This window comes from Phalacrocorax carbo, chromosome 3, assembly GCF_963921805.1.
Source record: "Phalacrocorax carbo chromosome 3, bPhaCar2.1, whole genome shotgun sequence".
NCBI lineage: Eukaryota > Metazoa > Chordata > Aves > Suliformes > Phalacrocoracidae > Phalacrocorax > Phalacrocorax carbo.
Genome location: NC_087515.1, coordinates 95,687,893 through 95,707,565, shown reverse-complemented (window position 1 = coordinate 95,707,565; position 19,673 = coordinate 95,687,893). Strand labels below are relative to the sequence as shown.

At 36.1% G+C, this 19,673-nt stretch overlaps 1 protein-coding gene across 2 annotated transcripts in view; it reads left to right on the top strand.

Annotated features, from left to right (window-relative positions):
- The window catches only part of RIMS1 (regulating synaptic membrane exocytosis 1), a 354,008-nt gene that overhangs the window by 293,991 nt on the left and 40,344 nt on the right, over window positions 1–19,673 (top strand). For both annotated transcript variants that reach the window (XM_064447811.1, XM_064447809.1), the window contains one exon: window positions 15,783–16,015. In XM_064447811.1, the coding sequence (XP_064303881.1) occupies window positions 15,783–16,015 (233 nt within the window). The remainder of the gene's footprint in view (window positions 1–15,782; window positions 16,016–19,673) is intronic.

Sequence of the window (19,673 nt, the reverse complement as noted above, 5' to 3'; positions counted from 1 at the left end):
TTTTAATTTTCATTATTTCTAATGTTCAAAAGGATGAGAGAGTTCCCAATTTATTTTTTAAATTATGTTTCTGAAAATTAAGCTTTACTGAAGAGTATTTCTTGACCTGAGTATTTCTTTCTTGTGATGACTTGTAGATCCTGTAATTTTCAGGTACAAATTTGTTAAAGGTGGCTAGGCTGTACTTCACATTAGTGTGAAACCCTTTATCTTCTGTGTAAACAGGGATCCCTCCTTTCTAAGAAAGAAACATGAAATACTAGAACTGAGCTACACTGATTAAAGTAATCCATATATTTATAATGCAAAAATGATGCAATAATTTGTTTTGTGCTTAAGTGTACAAATAACGTTATCGGAAATAAGTGGTTCTTCCTTCTAATTTGAATAATTAAATCATACTGATTTCAATAGCTCTTATAGTTCAGAATCAAATTTCAAGCCTCACACTTTAACCTACAAGATTAACTTTTAGGTTTTGAGTTACAGTTCAGTAAGCTGTAACTGAAAAACTGTAATTTTTGTAAACATGTGAAGTCTCTCAACTTCCTAGGAACTAAACATCTGTTTTCTAACTTCAGTGTGTAGCAACTGCATTTTATTATGCCATCATATGTTACATTATAGTCCTCTAGTACTAGATGGCTTTCAAAGGCCAAAGATTTTTAACCTATGTAATTTCTCAATAAAATATTGAGTGTAACCAAATTCTTTAAAGTTAAATAAAAATTGACTCATTTCTTTTGTTTGCCCTTCTTCAAATGTGTCTCCTGCTAGTGGGGACAATGCAGAGCGTTCCCCAGGATTAAATTTATTTAATGACTTTCTGTTTCTGGGGCCTCCTGTGGTCCATTTTTTCAGCTTAAACTGGTGGGGGGATTTTGTTCACTTCTATGTGGAAGAGAAATTACCTTAAACTGCTTCACCTTAAAGAAAAATCTATTGCTAATTTTCATTCTTCCCTGGAAACCTTGGGCTGGTCTCTCCACCATTTTTTGTCATGCCCAAAAAATAAAATGATGCAACTAATATAAGAGATACTTCACTCTAGTTTGATTCTTCTGTTTTACCCATCTAACTTCTACAGAAATCTGGGGTCTTTCTCAGTGTGTTACCCAGAGATTCTTATTAGAGCAGGAAAACACAAAATTTTTTTTTTTTTTCTTGCACACTACTTCTGGTTTAATTTCAAAGGCTCTTAGAATTTAGAGTAAGGAAGGAGAGAGTTTTGCAGAGGCAGATGAGACATCCAGCTCAGAGAGCCATCACAGCAGAAACACTATGAGTTAACAGCCCAGTTTGATCTAGTGTTGGAGGCCAGTTTCCTCTTCATGGAAAGAAAGGAGTTTTTAGTTTGAGGCATAATTGCAGAGCTCAAATTGCTCAGATTCCCTGGTGAACTGGGATCTCAAAATGTTTAAATAGTCACTCTGTATATTGACAATGAAGATCACCAAGGGATCACCAGCAGAGCACAGTGGCCTGATTCTCTTCATGCTGTTTGCTTTTGTCATGTTGACATTTGTACTAAGATGTATATTTGGGGGGAATTTGCAGGGAACTGAGCATTTGAAGCGTAACTTCGTATCAGCAGGCTTAGCTGGGTATGGGGAGGGGAGAATAGTCAGACGATTAATAGCTTTTTCTGTTGCACAATAGTAACAAGCTTTAATGAGTGATCATCAGCAGTAAAGGGAAGGGAAGGATAGTGAGATCCAGACTATGTGTGCAGGAAGAACCAAGTGGTTTCAATGAAGGACGAATGAGCGCTCCCCACAACCAATGAATCTCTATGATTAGAGATTTGTGCACAGGTTCAGTGAAGTACATAGCCTGTGCTGCACTACACATGCTTTGCTGGAAAGAGATTCAAGCCTATGGCAGCACTTACGCTGACTCAGGATGTTAACAGTTACTTGTATGTTTTATTCTGCCTGGCTGGAATTCTGCATTGTGTTGAGCACTTGCATGGAATTGTCAAGCACTTTTCCATTCCCATTAGCTTCAGGAATTAGATTCTTTCAGCACTTGTATTAACAAGCTAATTGAGCACATGGCAATGGTGACCATCTGCTTTGATTTCCCAAATATTTTTTAACAATTGTTTATTTGTAATTTATAAATGCAAGCTATTAAAGTCAGTATTAGACCTAAGATATTATACTGCTTTAGCTTTTGTACAACATGACCGAAACAGTAATGGAATTCCAGCTTGATGTAAAAAAAGGCTATTATAAATACCAGAAGACAGCTTCTTTATTTATGACGCTAATTATATTGCTGACAATTTGCCTGTGTACGTCTGTTTCTTTGTAGTCAAGGTTTCTGCTGTAAACAAGACATTTAGGGTCACTGAGTAGAGTCATTTTCTTATATAATGTAATAAGCAACATTTATTGTGCAGTTGCTTCAGTGGTTTATAGTTGTGTGTTTAAATACTGAGTGAGATTAATTAGTTGATATTGCAATGGAGAACATCTTCTCTCCCATAGCTAGAATGGGAGCATCCATCATGTAGCCAGTGCTGCTGACAGACTGAAGACTTTCCATGGGTCTTATTATTAATAATAAACAATAAGAGCCTTAATTGGATTCATAGCCGTAAGTCTGCTATGTTTTCGGAAGATTCCTTTTCATCTTGGAATTTTCCATTGCAAAGTCTTTATTTAAAAATAGGATGTTTAAATTAACATTTTACTCTGTGACTGGTGTTAGCATTTGTTCAATCCAAAGAGCCTCTCACTATTGATAATGCAGAAAATGGCATATGGGGTAGCATTATAAGAAGCAGTATTTTTCAAAGCATACGATGTTCAAAATCATCAATGAAACTTACCCACTCCATAATTGCTAATCAAACTCCTACTGCAAGAATAAAATGAGGTGAAAGCAAGACCAGCAGCAGCAGGTAATAGATTCAATCAGTTTTTTGATGTAGGCTTTCCACATTTAGCATACTCATTTGCACTGTCTGTTGTACATGTGTGTGTCCCTGGTCCATGTTTGCATTAGTGCTCTGCTCACAAAAGATATATAGATGATAACTAAAATGTGGAGTGTTGATAAAAATAAATTAATCAAACTCAATTCACCTTTAATATTTACTGCAGTGAAAAGACCATGTATATAAGACATTTTGGAACAACTCAGTGGAGGGTCACAACCTACCAGCCCACACTGCAGTCACCTCCCTCCTCCACTGTACCTCCATGATCTTCCCCTACCCAGAGCGTTCATCTGGCAGACCAAAGAGAATAGATAAGTACTGAGATCACATAGCAGCCTTTTTTCAGCAGGGCACCTTATTTAATGTAGCCCTTATCTGCCTAGATATCAGACTTAACAAAACTTGTAAAACCTTGGTACCTTTAGCTCCTTCACAACAGATCAATTCTGGTTGAAATTCACCACCATAAGCCAGCAGGGGAATGAGTGATAGAAACTGTAAGGGTTGCATAAGGAATAGAGGAAACAAAGCTAGAAGCTCAGAAATTTCATATCTGAGTTAAAAAAAATGAAGTTCACTGATTTTTGTCTTTTTTCTGAATTGGAAGTTTATAAGCCAAAAAATAATTTGGCTTTCAGAGGACAGTGTAATAACCAGCACTTGAAACTCTTTAACAAGTCTGTGCTCAAGACAGTGATATATTTTTATAAGCATTAGTAAACTTTTTATGATTAGTTAGAACATTATGGTCTGGAAAACATTATCATAATGGTAACATTTTAAAACTGGGTTTAAAAAGCACAATAGTTCATCTTTTTATTTACAGGCTGGGCATTTGACTATTTTGTGTGCTTAACAAACGGATACATTTATTCAGCTTCCCCCTAGAGGGGTAACTGATACTTGTCAATACTCAGAGGTCTTTTAAAAGATTACTCTTCACACACTGGAAGTTCAAGCTGGTGGAAAACTTATCAGTTTTCAGTGTAACTGTGCTAAGTAGAGTGGTATGGCTGCTGCTTTGCTTAAAATACGAGTGGAAATTGAGAAGTATGGATGGAAGACCAAACAGTCCAAGTCAAATTGTATTGAAAGATAATACAACTTTTATATAGTGCAAAATGCAACTTGTGGCTAATGCAAATCCCCTGGGTTAGCGAAGACTAAGAGCTCCACAGATGTGGACAGTGGTGTTCCAGCTGTCATCAGATCTGAGAAATGAAGGAGCATCTTTTCAAAGCTTCAGGATGGTAATAGTGTTCATTCTTGCAAAGAAAGAGTATTTATGCAGCAAAAAGCCTGATCAAGACTTTTAGGCAAAGCCGTAGGCATAAAATCTCTCTAGGAACCTTTTCAGCATTGGGCAACTTTAAGATTTGGTTCTCTCATCTGCATGACATCTGTCCCAGCTTTCTGAGAAGTAGAGAGTAAGTCTACTTCTATCTCAGTTTTTGTGTAGGGCATGGTTGAAATACTCTGTATGTGTTTGTATGGATGCGTAGATAGATGCATATGTAATAACATCCTCACTTCTTGTTTCTGGCTATTCATGTAATGCTGTTAAGTTAAAAAGATATGTATTTTTGACAGAGGTATATTTAAGTAAAATTTTGTAAAAATCTTCATGATCTAAATGACCTTATGTCAGCAATAAATAATCACATTGTGAGCTGGTCAGAATTTAAGAAAACTGAAAGAATATAGCTGAATATAGGTTACCCAACCCATTAGACAGCATAAGAAGCTCTCATAGTGATAGACAGTGGGAAGAAAAGGAAAGGATTTTTCCACCAACTCTGGCGCAGGCGTGCCATCATGCTGCCTGTGCTAGGCATATCCCTGCTTCTGGATAATCCCTGCCATAATATCTGAAAGTATTTATCTATATTTTGCACTTTAATTCCCTTTTTCAATTTATATAATCACATAGTGTGTACACAGCTATTCATACACAACAGTTTTATCCCAGCATTATCTCATGTCAGCAACTTGCTATGCCGAGACCAGAAGTCCTCCTCTTCAGGGCTTGTGAGGTGGGGCACAGCGCCACTAAGCGCAGCTCTGTGGCTTCTCACTCCAGGGCTAGTTTGTTTACAGGAAGATTTTTGTCCCTGTGTTACTTCATGTCTTTGTGTCAAGAGTAGATAGGAGTAGTAACAGAATAGTAACCATATGGACTGTTTTCTTTTGAACAAGTGCTGGAAGAGAGTATGTGGTAATTTGCTTTGAGAGTGATCTTTTGCATTAGTCTGTGATTTTATGGTTAGTCTCAATGTCTCCAAATAACATAACTTAGTTGGAAGAGTAGTTCAAGCACAGTGAAGTATAAGAGTTCAGCCAGAATAGTGAAGGTATGTTTAAGTTCGTGAATAAAAATTACTCTGACGTAGAAAGTCAGAAAACTACAATTTTAACAAAGTCTGACTGGCTAAGCAATTTGCTGAATTGGCTGAATTTGGCTGGCTAAGCAATTCGCTGAATTTTACTCACTGAAATTGGTAATGACCAGAAATGGAAGGATGACCAGCAAGTTGGCTTGAAGAGCTGTCAGAATAAATTTAAAATCACCAAAGCCTCTCAGTCTGCAGTACTTCAACTGAAAACAGAAAGGAAAAACTGAACAGTACTGATTTGTTAAGTTTATGGCTGGTCAATCTTTGGTTCTTGATATATTAGAATAAACTGTGTTTTTATAAAAATACACCTCATTAAAAATGTACCCTGAAATGGAAAGCAAAAAAACATTTTATGGGTCTTAGATTGATGTATATGTTTCTGAAAAATCAGGAGAAGGTGGCTGAAAAATAGCAGGATTATTGCATGCATATATGGATAAAATACTATGAAAATCAGTTCTACTGCTTATGTGTGAAGGTTTTTAATGACATAAAGAATTAAACTGAAATTTATGTAATATAAATATAAATATATAAATATATATATAAATATATATATAAAAATATAAAGAAAACTTCCAGAAAATTTATATGAAAAGAATACAAAGAGTGTGAAGCTAAGTGCTGAAAGATAGGAAATCCTAGAACCGAGCATGCCTGTGTAAGCCTGGCTTTTTGTGTGTAGGACACTCATTTAATTAGTCTCACATTTCTTTCCAAGGAAATTGCCTCAATCAGTGCATGCTATGGGCCTGTTCCAGGGATAAATGAAGACAGTGCACATAAAGAGTCAGTCATCTTTAAAACTCAACTTCTCTTTGTTACAGAAGCTAGAACTTATTTAGAGACTGAGGGGGAAATTGTAGGAGGAGAAAGGATGGTCTTCTGGCTCAGCTAGTTAATTACTGCTCTGGGAAATTAATCTCTTCAGGTCTCTGCCCCATAGCTTTTGATTTCATCGGTGATCATATGCTGCCTGTTGCATGTGAGTCTATTTGGGCTTGATGCTGTGGGTTCAATCCCTTCATCATGTGGAAAGTTTGGAGGAAAAAAATATACATGGTTCTTTAACACTCTGGTTTGTTTAACCCAGTTACATAGTAAAAGATTGCACAGTTTATATGATTGCTGGGTTCACTGTGCAACAGGATGAATGGCACTTGAGAAAGCAGTGTGCTTTCTCTCCCAAAGTGAGGGGATAGTGAGTGTTTTGTTGCTACAAAAGATAAACTGACCTTCTCATGGGAGGGTCATAATATAATGAATACTTGTAGTGGTATGTTGGAAAGGCTTGCGTACAGTCTCAGGAATTGTTAGGGACCATTTTGTCTTTAGAAGGAGCAATGAAAATAATTTATTCCCCAAGTTTTCTTATTCTCTTCCTACTTCAGTATCACCATGAACCAGTCTCTTTCCTTCCAGGGATTACTGTGCATCTCACTTCAATTTTGCACTCCAGTCAGATGACTGTCTTGGGTCATGCTTGACGGCCAATAGAGAAGAGGCAGCCTCCTGCAACCTGGACAGTCCAGCTGACTTTCCCAGGTCCAGAGTAGCCAAGAGAAGCAATTCCTGGGAAATACTCACTTTCTGCCTCTAGTCTTGAGGCGAAATCATAATATTCAGGAAATGTACAATCTGTTTAGCAACAGGAGCTGTGAGTGAGTGCAATGCCACTTTGTAATAGAAATTCTCCTGGTGTTTTAACTGTTGATCTCTTTGAAGTCTCTTAACATGAGAGTTATGGCTTAAATATGTTGTTTTACCAAATTTGCAGATATTCAAAGGAACAGAAAACAGTTTGTGCCAAATAGAAGGATCACTTCACTGCCATCTTTTAGTCATGCACTGCCCATAAATACTTCTCAGAGTGAAGTGAATTTATGTATTTGCTTATTATGCGACAGTACAATATGGATTGTTTTTTTCTTTTTAATTCCTCAAAAGGACCGGAAAATCTGTCATGATATTTCAGCTGGAACTGAAAATAAATAAAAGAATAAATTATACTTTGGGCAGAAACCAGGCATGGAAAATTCCTACCTAAATTTTTAATGTTTGACAAATTTGAAGAATAGATTTAACTAACAGGGAAGCCAGTAACGTTATAACTGACTGGCTTTTTGCATCTCAAATCTCCAGAGTGTAAACATCCACCACAATACTTGAAGTAAATTGGCAATCCTGCTTTTTTTCCTGATTATCCAAATCATTGCAGCTCAAAACCAAACACCAAAACTGTTTCTGAACTGCAACACTTCTCAGTTTCGTTACAGAAACATTTTGGACATGTATGGTGGATTAATTAATATTGCTTCTTAGGTGATCTCTCTGGGGCAAGGGCAAGGACACTGATGTAGCCTGAGTCACAACTGGCTTTTTGGGGGTGAAACAGAGGACAATAGCCTCTATATGATTACCATGGAGGCAAGAGATATGAAAACAGTTAAGCTAAGCTGCTTAAAAAATATAGTGTATCCTTTTTACCCCCAAACAGTATATTACAGATGGAAACTTCTGATTCTGAGGTCATTTATGTAAAAAACCCAAGGTGAAGCCAGAGTAATTAATGTTCTAATTATTCATTATCTAAAAATAATGATTTTTTTCAAATCCTACATAATCAGCTGCTTTATATGTCTGTCAGAGAGGGAGGGAGTTGGAGTCTTTAATCCCTTCAGAACATCTGTACATGAAAAATGTACTTTGGAGCATTGCTTGTGCATTTTTAATTATCTAATTATGCTTCCTCTTCCAAAGAAACTGTCACATTACCAGCAGCCTTTCTTAATGATTTGAAAAAGACTGAAAAATATTTAATTGGTTTTTCATTTAATTATTAGTTGATTAAGATGAAATATAATTCATAAACTTTTAGTATAAGAATATTGCACTAACATTTTTAACAGGCAGTACATGTTATTTTTAGAATGAAGAAATATAGGAAAATAGTTTTTGCCATGCCTCAGACCTCAGGGTAGCTCTCACTTGCTTTACCTTCATCTCAGGTTATGTTTTTTAAAATATTTTCTGTATTCTCTTCGGTAGTCCTGTCCTTTCACTGTTCCATTTAGCCTTTTAGATTTTCCTCCTTCATTCCCTGTTTTGTGGCTGTTGCCTGTTGCTATTATTTACTTTTGTAAAGGAGCGGTGAGCAATCTAGTTCATATCGGCGATGTAACCTTTTTACAGAAAGAGCAGTCACATCGCAGGTACTTCAGTACGTCATGCGTTGGAGGGGAAAAAGCAATACAGCATGTTGTAACAAGCAGAATAATATGTTATCGCTGAATGTTACACACAAAAAGAAAAACTAGTGAATTCAGCTTTCTTGCCACTGAAGAAAGTTTCCTCCATTCAGTGGTGAGCACAAAAAACTCCACATTTTTGTATTTGTTATACACAAATACTACCTATTTTCTTGATACAGATTTAACAATTACATGCTTGCTCTGTTTGGTACACTAGAACTTAATATATACATAGCTATTTGCAGTCAAGTTTGGGTCAACTGAGCTGTTTGCCCTTCGATTCCCACTGGCCTGTCCACATCAGCATTAAGAGCAACACTTCACCCTGAGCAGCATCTCTGCAGTGACTTAACTGCTTTTGTGTTGATTTCATTTGACGATTCATGTGATTACTTGGCTTCAGGCTGATAGCGCCATGGGTATGCACAGGCAGACACAGAGGCAATTCTCGGCTTTCTTCAGAGAATATAAATTAACTTGCTGAAATGTTCTTGAAAATAGTTAAAATCTGCTCATCTTTCGTAATATTCAGGCTTAGATTCTGAATTATTATTCCTTCATTTCACGGAGAAATGCTAGTTTTACAAGTTTAAAAAACAGAGAGCTGACAGAGCTGGGAAACGTGCACAATTCACTGGTCAGCGTGTCACTGAGAAAGGCATTTTCACAAAACAGACTCTGATATTATTTTCCGACATGGAAATGTCCTGATCCTCCAAAGTAGGATGTTAATCAGTTAAGCTCCCAGAGGAGATTTCTGTAATGAAACCTTCCCCAACCCTTACCTCAGTGAGAGTTTACACATGGAGCTGGGACTTTGTCATTCCAGGGGCAGTGTCTGTGTCACCGAGTAGCACTTTTTTACACTGTAGGAACATTGTCAAGAGCAGATATAATTCACAAGAGTTACTGAATTTCAGCTATCATAATACACCAATAGGATTCTAATATGGTGACTTTACAGAGGAAGCAAGTTTTTTTTTCTGATTCTAATAGCCATTTCATGGATTTAATATATGATCAATGTTCATGTTCGGTCAATATGTAATTCCAGTTGGTACAGACTGTACGAAATTATTGTTTCATTGAATCAGCTAACTTCTTTATGGTCTAAAAAAGTCTCTTGACTAACTAGAGAGAATTTTAATATGGGATATGTGTTTGTCCTTTGGTTTGTAAAGCACTGTGTTTGAATTAATCTATGAAATACCATAAATTGTACAGTAATTAATCTTGCAGCAAATGTTACATATCTTATGTAAATATAGATATATATTCTAAGACTGGCAGAGCAATTTGTGGATAGGTAATTTAGAGTTTGGATTTATTAATTATATATCATATAATACTAATAACAAGACTTAGTTTATTTTTAGAAATGTAATGTTCCTCATTATAAAGGAGTGCTCATCTTCCCTTTGGTCCACAACTATTACACGTTTAGGAAGTTATTAGTATTCATGAGCTACCTCCCTGCAAAAGGGTGCCATAGGGGCTATGAATTAGTACGTGATTCTGCAGTTAGCAGAACAGAAAGGAAGCTTACTAGCTCGTGCTGGTGAAGGCCAGGGATTCTGTCAAAAGATTCAAGTTACTGCAACTGTGTGGAAAGAACGTATATTAAAATATCTATACAGCAAGAAATACAGGGGATTATTTATTTACTCATGGCTTGCATTATTAGAAAAATGGATGGAGTAAAAATGAGTGATCATGAAAATAAACACCTAAAGTATTTTTTGTAAATCATCAGTAAGTCTAAGAGAATGAAGGAAATACTGTAATTTTAGCAATGGCTAATCACTTACGATTTTTTCCCTAAAAGGATATGCTTCCAGATATTATAAAGGTGAGTTTATGGGCAAAGTTTGTTCTGGCTTACTGTGTCTTACTCTATTTCTTTTTCAGGTGATATATACTCTTGGTAGGTATTTTATGTAGTTACTGAGAAATACTGAGTGTATATCTATATACTAATTTTCTCAATCCAAATAATTTGTCCAGTATAACTATATGCATCTTGAATATATATATTAGATATCTCTATGTAGAAAGATATACAATGACTTAATACATGTAATTGGCTTTGTTTCAGTTCTATAGTTCTGTATGCTATAGTTTAATATAAGCAAATATAATCCACAGCATCCTTGTAGTGTGTTCATTTTATAGAATTTACCTTAGGGTTGATTTTTATAGCAGCTTGTAACTCAAACTACTCTTTGAATAAGATTTTTATCTTAATAGTTCATTCTTCATTCCCACAGATGCAAATACAACTTTCAGGTAGTGGCAGCTCGCAAAACTGAAAGTGCTGCTTTCTTTCACAACTCTGATGTCTGACGTGTAAATGCAGCCTTGATTTTGCCTTCTCTAGTACAGATACCACTTTAGATAGGATCCATCTCAACTGCATAAGTTTTGGCAAGAAAATGTAGGCGTTTTTTGCTCGGTAAAGCAAGCAGTGGCTTCCCAGCTGATGTGGGAGCCCAGGGTAGTGGGTTCCCCTCCATGCTGAAGGACAGCTCCAGGGAGCCCGGGGGGGTGGCTCTGCTCCTGCTGGCGTCAAAGGGGTTTTGGCTTTAGTGGTTTACTTCAATTAAAAAAAAAAAAATTAAAATAAAAACCAAGCATCTCTTTTTCCATGCTAAATATCTGTGAAGTAAAACAGAGGCACGGACAGATTGTCTGTAACTATTCTTAATATACACGTTGATGATGCTGTTATGTCAATAATTAGAAATAGCGTAAGATTTTTGCTGAACTAGTCATTAAAAGAATTGCTAAAGATGGTAAAATAATTTTAAATAGAAATGTAATGAATTATTTTCTTCAGAAATCAGTGGACTATACTGATAAATATGTTACTTCTAGTTATCCTGCTACTGAAAACTGTATTTATTTATTATGTTATGATAACTAGGTTTGAGTCAACAGTATAATTTAATAATTTAGCATTTTTAGCCACAGGCTTGCAAAAACTTGTGTCTGTATTTAAATGAATGTGTCAATAATCCCAGCAAGTCCAGTAAAGGAAAATAAAATTTAGGTATGTTCTTATCAGAAGGGTTAAGTGCAAAAGATTATATGTAGATTTATGCAGGTCTTTTGCTTCTTTGTGCTTCCTGAATTAAACTCTAAGTATATTGACGGAAGTAAGAGTGTGAGCTAGGAGCTATTTCTCCGAGTAATAGCCAGTAATGGAATGAAAAATGTTATGTTCTAAGGGTACTCAATTAGATGGTATAAAAAGACAGAATTTTAAATGTCCGTTCTTTTGATACTGTTCCAGTTAATGTCAAATAATAGACCAGCCCAAGAATTAGATGAATGCAAAGGAATCTTAGTCTGTTTGTTTAGTTATGACAAGGGTAAGTATTGGACAGCTGTAGGATTTGATCCTTGGTCCTATCCCATTAAGTCTGTTTCTTGCAAACTAATAGGTATTTCATACTAGAAGTACACTAGAACATATTTCCTAGGAAAGTAGGACTTGATATTTGCAAGGTAAGAACAAGTACAAGATTAATCTGAATTCCGAATTTCTCAATCTTTTTTTTATTAAGGTGAATCTTCTAGGTCCCTCACCTGTCACAAAGAATGAAAATTGAAATGTATGTGGGTCTTTGAAAAAGCAATTTATCTATTATTCAGGAAGTATTCATGATCCTTGAATTAGGGAATTAAAACATCAAAAATGGGATTTTTGATGACGTCATGATAATATAAGTTCTTATTTCTCAGTTGATGGACATAATTGTCTCCTAAACTCTTATTAAATAATATTAGATTAGAGCATTTCAGCTCCATTGTACAAAAAAGTAGACTGGCATAAAAAATACCATAAGATTTGTATTTATTATATTGCTAAACACTTGAAATTCGGTAGCAAAGTCAGTATTATGATAAACAATTATTTCTTTAATTGCATGGCAGATTTTATACTTCATTAAACTTTATTGCTGTAAATTGTATGGTTATAGATTAATATGTCAGCAAAGTACACGTCAATATAGCTCAAATGTCAACAGATGTTCTCAAAATAAGTATTTCCAGTTTCTTCCCTCTCTCTTACTAAAGTGTTGATGCATAAACTCAGGAGTTCCAGAACTGACAGCAACTCCATGGCTCAAAATGGGAACAAAATGACTACAGAAAGCTTTGAGTGATAGGCGTCATCCGCAACACAGAAACAGTCACTGAAATCCAGTTTGAAGTGCCAGTGGAAAGGAATTATCCATGTCTAATCAAAGTAGAAAGTAGGACCCCTGAAAATGAGGCCTGTGTGATTCTGCACAACCACCCACCCCCCACCAAGTATCAGAGTGTACTTTTGGTCTGCCCTCTGCTTGAAGTGGCAGCGTCTCCTCCTCCAGAGAAGCAACCCAGTCAGTGGGGTTGCCTTCTAGCACCCTGTGAGCGTGAGTGTGGGGCCTTGTCTCCTCGGCAGAGGAGGAAAAGGGACTCAGCGTTTGGAAACTGGCTGATGTAGAAATGATGTTGGCAAACCCTGGTATTAGGGATTTGGATTTGAATTCAAATTCCCTAATTTGAAATAGGGATCAAAGGTTCTGTTTGAATACTGGGGTCGTGTGACAGCACTCTGCGGTAGTGATGTAGGTTGATTGCGTAGTCAGACAGTATTATCACACTGTACATTTGATCTCTGTTTTTAAGGTTTCCTTGATAAACGTGCAAGTTAGTAACATCACTTCTTAAAGAGAAACCATTTCCTAAGATTTTCTGCCCATAGCCAGAATTCTGTGCTAGAGGCATGGACTAAAATCCAGCCCCAAAATTAAGGAAGATAAACCTCACTACATCTCAAATTGTAGGAAAAAAAATTTTATCAGAAGTTTCATCATGAATTTTGTTATGTTCATTACTGCTTTGTTAAATGAATTCACTGTTCGAAGAATAATGACTCCTGTGTTCTTAGAGCATGGGCAATTCTGATTCATATTTTTTCATGTTACAGTGTTTGTGGAGAGACCAAGAAAGAAAGAAATCTGTGTTACTTGAAACAAAAGTAGATGTTAGGTTAGATATTTTGTAAAGTTGAGGTTATTGCATTCTGTGAACAATAAAAATATCATTGTTTAGTGGTCATTGCAGCTTTAAAAAGCAGCAGTATATGTGGCCGATGAAGTAAACACCTGGACTATATTAGGGACATGATTTATATTAAAACCAAGAAACTAATATTTATGTCCCTCAAGAAAATCGGTCTCTATTTTGAAAATGGGAAATAATGTAGGGCATTTTTTCTCAATTTTATAATAATTTTAAGTGAATGGAACTAGTACGCCTTACACAAAACCTTTTCCTTGATACTTTCATATTTATAGAAGATCGTCTTTTTGTGAGGTTTTTTTTTAAATGACCAAAAACTGCGGTTAAAATTTTTCCTGTAGTGGTTGAATATATAGATATGTGTGTGTGTGCGTGTATGTGTGTGTGTGCTTGCATAAATGTAGAGGAGTGTGTGCTGGGGGAGATCTGTGATAAAATACAAAGGAATTTTACATAAAAACATCAAAATTCATATGTCCTTTCAGTTTTGCCATGCAAACCCAGTCACTAAAGTCACAGTGGGATAGGAAGGAAGGAGAACCTATTTTTAGCTCAGTGTGCCTCAGGTGGGCCACTCGAATGTGCTCTTGAGTACTTCAGTGCATCACAGCACCTTGTTCTGTGCGAAGGTTGTAGCTGGCTTTTTATCTGAACTTAACAGGAGCAGATCCTAAGTGCTGAGCACAGTTAAATGCCTATGCAGGATTGATAATCACCTTTCCGTGAAGTGTTGTCTATTCAAGTTTTCCAGCTTCTCCTTCAAAAAATACTGTCTATTTTTATCTGCTCTTACATACGGTCACACATTAGTAAATCTTCATAACTGTCAGTAAAACATAGTTTAGGTATACTCATACTTTCCTGCATCTGTCTTTGGAGAGGACTGGTTTAAGCTTTAGTAGGGCCCAGATCCACAGAAGTCACAGGATGTCAGTTCTTCTCCCACAGACCCCTTCATTTCTCCCTGGAAAGATTTCCTATCTGTCTGAAACTTGCTATGAGATAAAGAACCTTCCACCTCTAACCCCTCTCTTTCTTATTTTAGCGGGGTGGGGGGAGGAGCAGGCCATCATATCTGCTGGGAAGGGAACCTGCTGGGGGGGACTGCAGGACTGTCCCTCAACAAATAAAGTCAAAATTTGACTTCAAAATACAGAATTACTGAAAAAAATCACTAAAATTAGTATGTTGCCAGTAGGTCTACTAATCAGCAATGCAAGATGGAGGCATTTCCCACATACTAGGCTGATTTAACAACTACACCTGACGTGAGTCAGGCTGCAGCTTAAATTCTGGGTCTCTGCAGAGTGATAGCTAACTTTGTATTGCCATTAGAGCTAGGGCGTCGCTCGGTCGCAGCGGTGGTAGGACTGTGTATTAGCATGTCCTGAGTGTATTTGAGATTGTTCTCCAGAGCGTGTTTCTGAATACTTTGTCCAGCCTCAATGTGCAGGAGCAGAAAAAGGATTTGTATAGAAACATCCAAATGCAATGAGATAGTTAAAATCAAACTGAACTGACAGAGCGATTCGTCTTTCTATCAATCAATGAAAGTTTTAGTCAGTTATTAGGGGTTTTAGCCTCGAAATTATTTGCCTTCATACTGTGATTACTGCTAAGATAGAGCTAAGACCTAAAAAATACTACTGTTTCTGTGAAGTATGAAAATATAGAAGATGATATCTTCATATGTATTAGGTGTTAAGGCTTTGGTGAACAGTGCCGATAAGATACGTGTATTAACCTACATATATTGTCTTGGCCCATATTAATTTTCTTTGGTCGTAAAATTGCTGGTTTATTACTTTCTGTGTTGTGGGGATATAGATAGGAAGGCTCCACAGGACTTTTAAAATTTGCATGTCTCTCTTCCTGTCACTCTGAAAAACATGGGAAAGTGTTCATTTTATTTATTTCCCTCGAAGAAGTGAAGAACATATTATAATACTGGAAATACATACTCTGAGGAGCATCAGATTAACCTTTTCTTTGTGAATCAAAGAAATTAAGATGTATCAAGACTTAAAAATAATTTACTGAATTAAAAAAAAAAGGCTTTTGGCATTGCTGTTACACAGGCAAATTAACATGTTTGTTTTTACTTTGTAACTGTAGTACATTTACTCCTAAATTGCAAAGCAGACGGATGGGGACTTCAGGGAGAATCACTAAGAGCACAAGTGTGAGCGGAGAGATGTATAAGCTGGAGCACAATGACGGGAGTCAGTCGGACACGGCTGTCGGCACGGTTGGAACAGGTGGGAAGAAAAGGCGTTCCAGCCTTAGTGCCAAAGTGGTTGCCATAGTGTCTCGAAGGAGCAGAAGCACATCTCAGCTTAGCCAAACAGGTGAGTGAGACACATGCTCTTTGGAAACAGGACTCTCACCAAACGTGGTTTACCATTATTTCATCTGTGGCATCTGTGTTACATGTATATGGATATAGACCACTCAGGAGAGAAGATTTTCCAGCTGTGAATAAATTTCTGAGATGTTAATTTTCTTTGATCATTAGGCATCTGCAAGAAACAATATACAAATGCCTTTTAGAATATGTACCATAACAACTTTCGGTCCTGATCAATGAAAAATGTTTTTATCTCTTAGAAACATTGTTTACAGGTAGGCAAGGAAATGCAAAGAGACATATGTGGGTATCAACTGTGGATAGTGGTTTGGCTAAAAGCAGTTTTCTATGTATAGGAAATTTCTTCTAGCAGAAGAGTTGAGTACGAATGGGGGAACTGAAATCTGAGCAACTGAATGGCAGTTACATAACTCGGATAAAAGGTTGTACCTGTAGTGGCAAAAAATACGGGTTTTAAAAAACTACCTTTGTTTTCTTAGTCAAGAGTAAAACCAATATTTTTTCTTTAAAAACAACACTGGCAAATTGGGGTCAGTGATTTCAGATAAATTAGATGACAGCATGATGCTTCATTAGGAACGTAAGACATCTAACTCTTTATTGTGACTTCAAAAATCTTAAAAGCTTCATATCTGCATAGCCTGGAGGGGAGCAAAAGCTCATACAGAAAGATACAAAAGGAAAAAAAAAAAAAAAAGTGTTTTAAAGTCCCTGTCCTGCTCCTATTGAACCCCAGTAAGACTTTTCCTCTTGTCTTCATTGGGAGCAGGGCCTGACCCTAAGGGTTCTTTATTACTAAAAGAAGGAAAAGAAAGAGGAAAAGCTTCAGCCTAGCATAGAATGCACGTGTATTGCAGCACTCCTCTCACATAGGCAGGGTAATCTAAACTAAGGTAAGTAAAACTATTGTTTATTTGTATCATTAAATATTTCACCCTTTTCTCTTGGTTTTCTTTAATTGCCAGATGAGCAGTAGAAATGATTCTTTCAAAATGTGAAGCTTGGTCAGCTTTAACAAAAAGATTATTTTTCTACACTTAATCATTTATGAATTTTAAGCCAAAAAGCATATAATCATACAGTTGCATCAATTGATAAATATAGTAGGCATATTTGAAGGCCAGAATTGTAATTAATATTGTGTTGCTCAAAAATGCACTCTGCTTGGATATTAAACTAGAATATAGATAGCTGTACACAGTAAAATGTTAGTTTAGATGCATCAGAATCAATGACATGCTCTTAAAATAATAAAAAGTGGTATTGTATTATAGAAAGGATTTTAGGTTGATGTTTTACTCCACTTACTATAAAGAACAAAGTATTTTAAGTATTTTACAGAATGTTTTTGTGGTTTGATCTGGTGTTCCTTTCTAGCTCCTAAATCTCATTGAAATAGGAATTCCTGTGACAGAGCAAATCTTTGCTCCATCTTACTCCATAGTCCAGCTCTAACCAGGGACCAGGGCAGTATGCCTAAGAGGAAGGCACAGGGGGCTACTAAACACAGGATGATTTGCCTTGCATAAGCCCCAGCTGGCTCTTCTCAGTGAAGTTTGCCAATAGCTTAAAATCTAAACTATGACTTCCAAGCTCTTCTCAGCATTAGCTATTTAAAGCTCAGATGTTCCCACTCTTCACAGAAATATACTATAGCTCTCCAAATTTTGCTTGGTGTAACTTTCAAAACAATAGGGATTTTGCAAGGAATGGAGCACCTAAAGTTATAATGATAATGAAACTCAAACAGCAAATCAAATATGAAAAGCACAATTATGTATTATTCATGATTATAAAACAGAGTTGAGAATGATAATTACTTTGCCTTACTGTGCCTCAGGCAAACAGTACTGTCCGTGGTATAAGCAGAGCAAATAAAATCTGGCATGTTTTGTCAGTCACTCTTTCTTTACTTAAATTATGTCAGAAATCAGTGAGTTGAATTAATGCATTTTTAGGACAATATATACATGAGACTTGATAGGTTTTTCAAAGAAAATCCATTGCTGGAGACTAGGTACTCATGTCCTAAATCAGGCACCCACTTTCCTTCCTTCCTATAGTGTACAAGAGGGGAGGAGAAATCTAAAAAGGTTTAATTCATTTTAATGTGTTGTGCCTAAGTAACTTAATAATGTCTCTACCACTGAGAGTAAAAAAAACCAAACCTGTTTTGACAATATAGTATAAACTACGTCCTTAAAATTGATTATGTTTAAATCGGTTCTAATAGCCAAATTCTGAAGTTTTAAAATTGGTGTGGCAGTGTATGAGCCTCCAAAAAGAGGTGCCAGGTATGAACTTCTGCTACAAATCTTCAGTAACTGAAGGTGTGCTGTGGACACAGAGCACAAATTTTAAAGGAAGTATAAAAAAATACAGAAATGTATGTATAGCCTCCATAGTTTTTCCTGAATTGGTCAGTTTAATTTTTTTTTCCTATGACTTGCATGACTGTAAGCCAGCTACATATGACATATATGGTTAGTTGTTTCTGAAAACTCAAAACAGAAGATCAGAAATATAACAAAAAGTCAGATAATTCTCTAAAAATCAGAGGTTCCATATTTTTGTGGAACACGTAGGTCTGAAATTCTAGTTTACTACTGTCTTCAAAACCAGTAAAATTAACTTCTGTCCTGCCTTTTTTCATTTGAAGAGGTGGTCAATAAGTGCTAAATTTGACTTTTTGTAGATAATTCTTGCTTTTAGTACACTGCACAGGTGTAATCTTATATAAAAATAGAAGTGGAGTGTATGAACCTGCTACTAGGTAGCCAGTTATTTCTAAGAGTTTATTTTCTTTTCACCTGAAAAAGGAGTGTGTGAGTGTGAGCCTGTTCATGCATGTATGTTTCCATATATACGCACACGACCTCGTTGCATGTGTGGTGCAGGTCCACTTGCATGTTAGCTTTAGAAGGGCCAGTAATCACATTATTTTGTGCATCCTTGTTCAGTGCAGTTGGAAAATATTTATTCTTAATATGTGCCTTATAAAATGGTCAATGAAAAAAAATTATGTAAATTTGCGAGGAAAAGTATATATTTCTGCTGTGCCTTCCTTTCAATTGCATTTAAGATTTCATAATACTTCTAGTAACTGTTCATTGAAATAAAGAAATCCTTACTCGCTATGGTTTGTTCATTGTGTCCACAAATTGGATAGATATTACAGTTCATCAAAAAAACCTTGTAATCTTCTGGCAGTATTCGTACTGAAAATCCAGTTCTGCTTATGTTATCACAGTTAAAAAGAAGAAAAGAAAAAGGAAAAAAAAAGAAACAAAACCCCCAGAAAGACAACAGAAGAATGAAAATAGGTCCAGGCATATTCTGTACCATTTTAATTATAAACCAACTTTTCTAGCTTTCTTTGCAAGCCTAATTTTTGTAAATAAATATATACATATATACGAAATAAATATATAACTGCAGATTTTCTAAATAATTACAGCAACTAAACTTTAAATTATAGGAAGATGAGAGGAAAACAGATTATGCTAGGAAATCATCATCTATTGTCTTGATTTTTTGATACAACACTCTATTCCCCTACAGATATTCTTATATTATAGTTTCCTGACCAAGAGCGACTGAGGGCAGTATTGATCACACTGCTTTTTGATGTGGGGTTC